This window comes from Podarcis filfolensis, assembly GCF_964270895.1.
Source record: "Podarcis filfolensis genome assembly, chromosome: 4".
Classification (NCBI taxonomy): domain Eukaryota; kingdom Metazoa; phylum Chordata; class Lepidosauria; order Squamata; family Lacertidae; genus Podarcis; species Podarcis filfolensis.
This window is the reverse complement of record NC_139607.1, coordinates 37,296,639-37,307,733: the sequence shown is the minus strand read 5'-3', so window position 1 is coordinate 37,307,733 and position 11,095 is coordinate 37,296,639. Positions and strand designations below refer to the sequence as shown.

General features: G+C 43.5%; 1 protein-coding gene across 4 annotated transcripts in view; it reads right to left on the bottom strand.

The window, feature by feature from the left end:
- Positions 1-11,095, bottom strand: part of TBL1X (transducin beta like 1 X-linked) — a 135,756-nt gene that overhangs the window by 2,722 nt on the left and 121,939 nt on the right. For all 4 annotated transcript variants that reach the window (XM_083612155.1, XM_083612154.1, XM_083612153.1 and 1 more), the window contains 8 exons: positions 8,859-8,922; positions 8,649-8,746; positions 7,414-7,474; positions 6,475-6,596; positions 5,552-5,626; positions 4,851-4,978; positions 3,616-3,781; positions 453-554 (listed from right to left, as the gene is read on the bottom strand). In XM_083612155.1, coding sequence (XP_083468281.1) covers positions 453-554; positions 3,616-3,781; positions 4,851-4,978; positions 5,552-5,626; positions 6,475-6,596; positions 7,414-7,474; positions 8,649-8,746; positions 8,859-8,922 — 816 coding nt within the window. The remainder of the gene's footprint in view (positions 1-452; positions 555-3,615; positions 3,782-4,850; positions 4,979-5,551; positions 5,627-6,474; positions 6,597-7,413; positions 7,475-8,648; positions 8,747-8,858; positions 8,923-11,095) is intronic.

Here is an 11,095-nt window from a genome sequence, read left to right as displayed (position 1 = left end):
TGGAGAAGAAAATGTATACTCCTAAAACACACACTCATGAGAAGGATCCTCAGCATGTGAAATAATGCAATAATCTTGGGAGTCCATTTGGTCCTTGGAGAAAGCATACAACGGAGTAGCAGCATTCTTACATATCACTGCTTCTGCCATCTGTTATAAAACACCATCAAGAGCTTAAGCTAAGACATTAAAGGGTACTTCATGGATCTGTTAAGTCTCCCAGCTACAAAAAGCTCTGCAGGATGTTTCAAGAGGATGAAATCAGACCAAATGGTGTTCCTTGCTCAGAGGACATATGGAGATGTGAGTGCACTTAAATGCCTCTGGATACTGCTCACTAACTCACAGATCTCTCATCTTATCATGGGGGGAAGACAGTTTTAACAACATGGGAACTATGCTCATTTATGGGATAGGAACAATCACTGAAAATGAAGTCTGAAAAGACTCACCGATCCATCTGATGCACTAGCCCCCACTTTGTCTCCTTTAGCATTCCAGCAGACTTCAAATATTCCCCCAGTGCCTCTGTAGCTATGTACTAGAGTTCCATTCTACAAAAATAATAATAAACAAATCATCACTAACATCATTATTATTCAGGCAGCAGATATTTCTTGCTCTGCATTGTGTGTGTGTGTTTCCCCAAGGTTTCTAAGAAATACATGCGAATTATGCTTGGATCGAGAGCTCGAAACTTCAGGCCCAAATGCAGCCCTATCTGGTCCTTGAGACTCGACTCTCAGGCTGCGCGTGCGCGCACACACGCACACACACACACACTGCCCTCTCTTTCCATGCCACATCTCTCACTGGCTCTTGTGCAGGTCCTCCTTGAGAGGTTTTGCCTTGCTGGAATGTTTCCTTGGGCTGCAACAATGCATTTTGCTTTCTGGGGTTGAGTGTGTGTGCATACCAGTAAACCTCAGGCTTTTGCATGGTTTGAAAGGTAGAGGAAAGATAAGAGACAAATCCATTGCCCCGCCTACTTCTGCCACAGGCTCCCCACCACCACTGCATAGCTGTAAACTTTTCCCTTTTCTTGCGAGGAATCCAATAATAATAATAATAATAATAATAATAATAATAATAATAATAATTTATTATTTATACCCTGCCCATCTGGCTGGGCTTCCCCAGCCACTCTGGGCAGCTTCCAACCAAATATTAAAATACAGTAATACATCAAACATTAAAAGCTTCCCTAACGTTTCCCTTAAAAAAAGGGAAACGTTGACAGCTATGCACCACTGGCATGTGAACTCAGACAATTACCCCTGAGTGTGTGCTCCCTGGCACTGCTGTTGACAATGAAAAGGTCAAATCCATGATATTGGGGAGGGGGAGAGTCAGCATAGAAACATGCAGGCACAGCTCATTTCCAGCTTCATAAACCATAGTTACATCTGAACCAGGGCATTATATTCCAAATATATGGAGAATATAATGCCCTGGTTCAGATGCAACTATGGTTTATGAAGCTGGGAATGAGTGCTGTGCCCACATGCTTCTACGCTGCCCTCCCCACTCGGTTCATGGTGGAAGAGCAATGGCAGATTTTCCTAGATGAAACATCTTTTCCTAACCCATAATATATCTGCTTCCTGTCCTCCTTTAGGGGCAGAAATGGATTCTGTCACATAGGGTTCTACATGGATCCGTCCCTGATGTATAACTTCTAGACGGTATCACTGGGTAAGATCATCCGAATCTTCCTAAGAGTTGTGTCAACAAATGCCAAGGACACGCAGGCCTCTTTCTAAGGCTCATAGCTGTTTGTTTGTTGTGTGTGTGTGTGTGTGTGTGTGTGTGTGTGTGTGTGTGTGTAAAAGAGAGCACATATAACTTTGTATGCAGAGGCAGCTGTTTCTCAGCTTTTAACAGAAAGTTGGACGAAGCTGAAAGTGGTTGCACTACATTGAACTACTCTTATGGCCAAACTATATACATTATGCCAGCCTTTGCCAACCTGGTGCCCTCCAGATGTTCTGGACTACAACTCCCATCATCCCTAGCTAGCACATGGGAGTTGTAGTCCCAAACACCAGCTGAACACCAGGTTGGCAAAGGCTGCACCATGCTCAGTATGTAGCATAGAGCTATATCTCTGTCTTTCACTCTTTGATTTCAGGTTAAAGAAAGCCCAATTGCCATAGGTACAGAAGTATATGAAGACAGAAGGTCCATTCCTTCCCTCCATGCACTGCTATATGGGTTTTGGGGCGGGCAGGGAACAGCTTGTATTAGCACAAAAGAACGCTCCCCCTGGGGGGAAAAACCCCTCATAGCTGTATGGTGGAAGGAATCTATTTTCACCCAGGCTGGAGCTCCCTTCCGTGCACAATGTGGACATACAGAATACCACATACACCTCCTTCCTTGACAACAACATGTTGATGCCACAGGATCACTAGTACTATGAGAATTCTTTATTGTCAATAAAGCTTCATTTTGGTACCGTGGACTGTCTTCCTACAGCTCTATAATCTGAAACATCTGGCCAGTAAAAATGTGAAGAACTGCCTTTTAATTAAGTTTTATAACATCTGATGTAACAGGGCTGTACTTGCGTGAGTAACTTTGCTCAATAGCGACTGCAAGTGTCTTGTCCGCTACGGGAAGCAATGCGTCTCTCTCTGGGTGCTTCTGGTGCAACACTGACTCTCATTTTGCCAATTCACTCCCCCCGCCCCAATTTGGAGTAGCTCACACCCACTCCGATTAGATATTTTAATCTTTGGGTTAGACTGCATGCACATTTCGTGCGTAGTTAAGGAACACAAAACTCTCTTGCACTGTCACGGAATTTCTAGTCCCGCTTTGCAATTCTCTCTCCCCACACCTGCCACAACTTGTGCCATAATAAATATGTTTAAAGCTCTTTGTTGTCTTTGGTGCATATAGCAAGGGTAAAGGTAAAGGGACCCCTGACCATTAGGTCCAGTCGTGACCGACTCTGGGGTTGCGCGCTCATCTCGCTCTATAGGCCGAGGGAGCTGGCGTTTGTCCGCAGACAGCTTCTAGGTCAAGTGGCCAGCATGACTAAGCCGCTTCTGGTGAACCAGAGCAGCACACGGAAACGCTGTTTACCTTCCCGCCAGAGCGGTACCTATTTATCTACTTGCACTTTGACGTGCTTTCGAACTGCTAGATTGGCAGGAGCAGGGACCGAACAACGGGAGCTCACCCCGTCACGGGGATTTGAACCACCGACCTTCTGATCGGCAAGTCCTAGGCTCTGTGGTTTAACCCATGTAGCAAGGGTAGGGGACCGCATATGCCAGCAGCGGGTGGGGCTGGAGGAAAAAGCAGATAGAGCCACAATTGTGAATTTTTGCTTTGAGCAGGCTAGCTTCTGCACACACCCCTCTCCATCCTCCGTCCAGACACGCGAAAACCATGCTCAGAGTTCAAGGCCACATTCCAGCCAAGCAAAACAGGAGGGAGGACTGTGGGGAAGCTCCCAGAGTCACAATAAAGATAACTGTACGGCTCTGTTCAGCTTCCGGACCTGAAGCTGCCTAACCCTGGCAAACAGTATTACAGACAAACTTTATTTTGGTTAACATTCTATCCAAGCCGTTTCCTCATCACCTGGGTGTGAAATTTCCATACCTGAGTGTTCCATATATGGACACACTTGTCAAAGGAGCCACTGGCCAAGTATTTTCCGTCAGGACTAAAAGCTACGCTGTAGACAGGCTCTTGATGTTTGGTTAACATGTGAGTGCAGACTCCTCTTTCGACGTCCCACAACCGAACAGTAGAGTCGAATGAAGCACTGTGGGAGACAGGCAACAGCAGAAGGTTTCACATACCGAGCGTTGTCAAGGTTCTAGCAAACTTCAGAACATTTTCTTCTTTGCGCAAGTGGCGTGCGGTCAGTGGACTAGGGGGACTAGCCTAGTCCCCTAAGTGTCCCCCTGGCGCCTCCTTCGCAAAGCCCGGGAAGCTTCTGCCTAGCTTAGGAAGGAGGCGTGATGCTCACACATGTGATGTCAACCCCACAACCCCTCCAATCACCCACACAAGCTGGCCCCTCTGGCCCTAACTGTTCGTTTATGAAAAATTTCACCGCACGCAACTGCAAGTACCCATACATCATTCTGCATGAGCACGGCCAGTGTAAGGTTTTTTAGGCTCATAGAGAAACATTTAATTTGATCTCAACTCCCCACTTTAACTGCTGATTGTCAGTATTTGAGGGGGGGTTTGGGGGGGAGGGAGTAAACTTGGTGTTCCAATCTCAATTTAGCTATGGACTTGACCAGGTGACCCATAACTAACCTACCTCATAAGGTAGGTTATGAGGATAAAAAGAGGAGGACCCATGTATGGACCTCCCAAACACCTTGTAAAAGGTACAAAAATGGTCAAGGACCCCTAGATGGCCAAGTCCAGTAAAGGCAACTATGGGATTGTGGCGCTCATCTCGCTTTCAAGCCAAGGAAGCCGGCGTTTGTCCACAGACAGCTTTCCGGGTCATGTGGCCAGCATGACCAAATCGCTTCTGGCGCAACGAGACATTGATGGAAACCAGAGTGCATGGAAACACTGTTTACCTTCCTGCAGCAGTGGTACCTATTTATCTACTTGCACTGGTATGCTTTCGAACTGCTAGGTTAGCAGGAGCTGGGACAGAGCAAAGGGAGCTCACTCTGTCGCGGGGATTCGAACGGCCGACCTTCTGATCGGCAAGCCCAAGGTTTAGATCACAGCACCACCGGCATCCCTAAACACCTTGTAGGATGGGTGGGATACAAATGAAAGAATCCCTATACACATAGTTAACAAAACTAAGAAAAACTTTTCTGTTTATTTGAGCATGCGTAAAACTGTTTCGTTTTTACCTTGCCAACATAATATTAGAGTTTGGGTTGTTGGTCCCTGGTCCCGTCGGACTCCATTTGATAGTATAAATCTCTTTGTTATGTGCCTGAAGGTCATGTACACACACATCTTGCTTCATACTCCAAATCTATACAAAATCAGAGGGGAATAAAATCTGCACATTGAAATATCTTCTCCAGTTACAGAAGAGCTCACCAAGAAATATGCATGCATTTAAGAAACAGAACTGAAAAATGTAAATAGGTAAAGGTAAAGGTACCCCTGCCCATACGGGCCAGTCGTGTCCGACTCTAGGGTTGCGCGCTCATCTCGCTCTAGAGGCCGTGAGCTGGCGCCATCCAAAGACACTTCCAGGTCACGTGGCCAGCGTGACGAAGCTGCAGCTGGCGAGCCAGCACCAGCGCAGCACACGGAAACGCCGTTTACCTTCCCGCTATAAAGCGGTCCCTATTTATCTACTTGCACTTTGATGTGTTTTCGAACTGCTAGGTGGGCAGGAGCTGGGACCGAACGACGGGAGCTCACCCCGCCGCGGGGATTCGAACCGCCGACCATACGATCGGCAAGTCCTAGGCACTGAGGTTTTACCCACAGCGCCACCCGCGTCCCTTCGAAAAACGTAAATAAAGGCTAACATTTCATACAGTATTTGCAGCAACAGTTCTTTAATATATGTTCCAAAGGCTTCAGCCAGAATTACCTTTAATGTCATATCATCTGAGCACGACGCTAGAAGCATCCCAGAAGGATCCCATTTGATAGCATTGACCTCATTCTGAAATTTAAAAATAATTAAATTGGTTGCAATTCTGTATCAAACTGCACTGTACCTTTTTATCCAGAAGAGGGCCATCTGGGTTTAATTTATAACAGCAACAAATAAACTATTGCATGTTAAAATTATTGGTTTGGTTCTTTCATTCTTGAAACAACAGAAATGATATCTCATTAGCTAAACAGATTTATAGAGACTAATTTATAGGATTAAAGTATAGTTTGCTGCCTTCTTTCAGTTTTATTTGCACGAGAGAACAAGTCCTCCTAGGGGGAATTGCCTGATACCAAGTCAAGTCAAACAATTGGTCCATTTAGCTCAGTATTATCTGTGCTGACTGACAATGGCTTTCCAGGACTCCAGAAAAAAAGTCATTATTGTATCTGCTTGGAGATGCCAGGGATTGAAGATGGGACCTGGTTCATGCAAAACATCTGCTTTACTGCTGAACAACTCCTCCCTCAAGCAGGTAACCTAAAATCATTTTCCTTCTGCCATTTGAGAAGGGAAAACTACTCACCAATAAGAATTCATTACAACACAATCCTATGCAGGTTTACTTAAAAGTCAATCCCATTAACCTTCATGGAGCTTCCTCCCAAGTAAGTGTACAGATGAGTTTGTCGCAAGGACTTTATCATCCTGCATTTGTCATCATCAAAGTCTTGTTTTCTTGCAATGCTTCATTTGCATTTGTTCTTAAGAACAGCAAAACACACTTAATAGAAAGAAGAGGCGGAGGATGATTCATTCTCATATATATATATATATATATATATATCACCCTTGAAATGTTCCAATGGTCACAGCAGGAATTGCAATAGGTTACAAGGGCCATGTAAACTCACCGTATGGCCTTGAAAAGTTTTGACTGGACGATCACAGCCTAGTCTGCATACATGTATGCACATGTCCGTGCTGCAGGATGCAAAAGTAGTGTTGTTCTGCCAGTCTACATCCAGAGCAGGGGCTGCAAAAGGGGAACCAGAGAGAGGCAACATGAGGACATCTTGCAAAGAAGCAAATAGACAAGGCTCCTTTCCCACTTCCATATAATGACTGGCACTTTGATTCTAGTACCCCCGCAAAGTCAGGAACAGCATCCCAGGAACACCCGCATAATACCAATGTGTTGGGGTGCAGTGATAAGCATGCACCAAGATTCCCAAGATTCCCATTCCATCTCTCTCAATAATCTATTGATTAAGCTTCCTAGGTTGGATTCACCCAGGAAAAAGAGAACCTGCTAAAATTCCAAAAAAAATGCACACAAGGGCTTTCAAATAACATAACAATTTTTACACATATTTGTCCTGATGCACAGAGCACATCTTGGGCACAAGCTGTTTCACAAAAACGCAACTGATGTGCCTACAAAAACTAAAGACACGGCAGTACTGTATTTTCATACAGTAAAATATGGCGGGATCTTGAAGACTATGGTGGAGTGGTCATGAAAGCTTCAGTGACATTTTTCAGCGACAAAAGGCAGGAATCCAAAAGTGTTCTCTCAAAGTTGTCTTTGGTTCCCACCAAAGCATAATTCCAAGATGATGTCCTGTCCTTGGTTCCATCTATCACGCAGGAACAATCAGCCAGGCTATGGAAATGATTGTCTTTTCAGAGATGATTGCTGCTGTGTGAAAGTATAGGAGACCTTTTCTGAATTACTTAATGATCAACTGATTTATTGTGATTTGTGTCTTAATTGCGAAAGCTTAAGCTGCCTTGCCTTTTGCTAAAATTAAAATGTTTAAAGAAATACATGGACGGCTAATTAGCCTTACCTGAGTGGAAAGGGAACTGCTGTTTAGCTTCTCCTGTATGAGCATCCCAAATTATTGTCGTCTATGTTGGTGGGGGCAGATAGGGAGAAAAAGACACACATTCAGTTCCGAAGAAAAGCAGGTTTCACTATGAAACACATTGTTGTTGACTGCTGAAAATTTTAGTCAAAAAACGCATTTGTTCTAATACAACACAAATAAGAAAATCTAACATAGATAATCTGTCCTTATTACACAGGGGAAGATTATCAGCCTGAGTCAAAAAATGTTTCAGTAAGTAGACCAAATAAAAATTTCTTCAGTTGAGCAAATCTCTCAGATTCACACCACAAATGATGGTGTATTAAGCCTCCTGTAAACTGCAGTGTTGTGTTGACAGGTGGTCCTTATAACATCCAGCATGTGTTTAGGTGAATTTTATGATGCCTCCACAACCTGAAATTGATAGCCAATAACGGAGACATGGTAATGTTTGCATCACAATCGAGATTGATGCTACAGACGCTGCAGCAGAACTGGTCATATGATTTAGATCAGGTCCTTGATTTTCCTCTACATAATCGAAAAGGTAGGTAAGCTTGTAAAATCTCAAGGTTTATATAAGAAGAAGATTTGCAGAAGCCCCAAGTAACTTCACAACATATTGCGCTGAGGATTAGGCCCCTCTTGAAAAATAAAGTTTAGATCTTACACTTTGCGACAAGTAACACTCTGTTTCTAACCATCCATTTCTAAGCAACGCAATGGAGTGAGTAATGGTCTCTCTACTTCAAGCAGTCCTGCAGGAAACTAATTATTTGGATCCATTCCTATGTGTTTGAGGTTGCCTCAAGTCTGCTGATACCTTCCTCTCAATGTGTAGATAATGCAATTTGAACTACACCAGAATCCACACTTTGAGAATGAATCCACTATCAGTATACCTGATATTTTCCTGTGACATATTTTTAGGCACTGGGAAAAACAGATGTGTACAAATGCACATACACACGTGCATGAAAAACCTCTGGCAACGTTGAAGAGGAGAACTAATTATGCCATACAAGCAAACAAGCAGCCTGTTTCAAGGCAGGCTGCACATGTAACAGATTTACTATCCCTTAAGAAAGCAATCACTCAATTTGATGAAATCTAGGCTTTCCAAAACACTTCCCCCCGCAGATGAGCAGAAATAAAATTTTGCTGAATTCCCAAGAGCTATTCTATACTTGCAAGCTATGCACCTCAACACTTACTTTATCAACTCCAGCACTTAAGATGTAATTTCCCTTTTTGTTCCACTTCAGAGCAAAGATGGGCCCTTTATGTTGACCTAAGGTGCTTGCAAGATTTCCTGCAAAGTATGAAAGACAATAGTTAGCTCCTTCAAATAGCTTGGGAGTTGAAATAATTCAGCAGTACAAAACATCTAATTATTTGGAAACAGATACCGTTATAAATCTTACCATCTTCTGTCCATATTCTTGCAAAACCATCATATGATCCTGTAGCCAACAGCGTTCCATCGGTCTATAGGGATGTTAACAAAGAGAATCAAATTGTGTTTTTTGCAGGAGGCACACAATATCCTGAGTCAGCTACAACCCACTAACTCGTCCTTCAAACCCTGAGTTTTCAAAAGCAAGCAAAACTAGGTGCTCCACTGAGCTAGAGCAAGCATCATTACTGGATTGTACCCAAAATTAAAGCCTGGCACTCCTGGCACCTAGATGGAAACAAAGACGGCTAAAGCAGCATTGCACTGTCAGAACAATTAAACCGCTAAGAAACAAAATTGTGACATAATTATTTTTATGAGGTATTTTAGCTGAGCTGAGAGATTTCCTTCCCTTACCCTGCCAAACATGTCAACATATCTATATTCCTCCCTTTTTCCTGAGAAAAGAACAGAGCAGAGAACAGAACAGCTTCAATGGAACTTTTACATATATTTACTTTATTCCTCTCGGAGGCAGTAAGAATTAGAAATATGGGCTAAAGCCCTTCTGTTGGCTAGCAAGACTGTTCCGCTGCACTGTGTATTTTGTGTCTAGGGACTGCAATAAAGCTGTGTGTGTATATTTACTGATACAAAAGTCCCAATTAATTTTGATCATTACAACCATTAATTTCATTTACTTTATCCTTTGAACAACTGAAAGATGACTTCATTAAGAGTCTTCATTGCTTCTTGACTATGTAATAAGCACTTCCTAAAGTGCTTTACAGTTCAGTGCTTTACACACAAGAAACCAACACTTACTTATTTTATGCATTCATTCATTCATACAGACATGAATGCATACAATCTATAGGCCACCCAATAACTGATGTTCTGGGGAGGCTTGTTTTTTCACAACTGGCAACTTGAGGAGGTGATAATTGCCTAACTGAGACCTCATCTGAACTGAACGAAGTGCGGAGTATCTGGGAGCATCAGATTCTTGAAGGCTAAAGTATTTCAAGTGGAAACGGCCAGGAATAAAAGCCCATTTCCCCAAGTTCACATACAAATATGTGTTACGATGCTTATTTTAAAATATGTTTGCTATCATTTCAAGTGATATATACCGTATTTTCGCCCTATAGGATGCACCTGACCATAGGACGCACCTTGTTTTAGAGGGGGAGAACAAGAAAAGAAATTCTCCCCCTCTCTGCGCGGTGCTCCTGCGAAGCGGCAGGAGAAACGGAGCCCCTTCCATTTCTCTTCCCGCTTAGCTGAAGGGGCGCTGTGCAGCTCTCCCTCTCCCACATTGCCTTCGCCTTCAGTGAAGGCAACCCGAAGCCTCTGGAGCACAGCGGGAGTTCCCACTGTGCTCCGTAGGCTTCGCGTTGCTATCGCTGAAGTCAAGGAGCCTGCATTCACTCCATAAGATGCACACACATTTCCCCTTAATTTTTGGAGGGGAAAATGTGCATCTTACAGAGCGAAAAATACGGTAACTCCTGCCTGTGGCATTTGTTCTGTAATAGCTATTTCACACATGCAAGCCATCACCTGATGTTGCATTCGTCAAGTGTGAACATTCATATGTAAACTAATATGTAGAAAAGTAGAGCTATATAGTTCAAAAGAGGGGGACTTGTAGGCCGCAGACAAAGTGCAAGCAGCAACAAACTAAGAACAATCCTTGGTTATAGATGGTGGTTTATCCAAAGTGAGATATACCATGACCTCAGGTTTGGATATAATGCTAAGCCAAGCCATGGTTTAGGCCTGGGTAGAACAGTGGCAGTAAGGAGAGGAGCAAAGGGACTGTGATACTCGTTCCGAGAACCCACACATTTGTTCAGTGCAAGCTTGGCCATTGTTTCAAACATTTTATACTTCACCTATGTTCAAATTCCCCTTTAGCCTTAAAGCTCACAAGCTGACTTTGGTTCTAGTGACTTACATCTCAGCCTAGCCTACCTCACACATTGGATGTGAGGATAAAATGGGGAGGGAAGGAACTGTGTTTGCCGCCTCAAGCTCTTTGGAAGAAATGAGGGTTAACAGTGTAAGTAAAGAAAGCAACTCACATGCACATGCTGTGTGCTTTCTCTCCTGCGTGCCACATGTAAGAGAATAAGTTGGTGCCTTGGTGTTTAACACGGTGCACCAGAAAGCTCTCGTTCAACAAAGAAGCTCAGCTATGATTTGGAATGTTTCACGTGACTTGGAATGTAGGTGGAAGCAAGCAAACATGAATGAATGAAT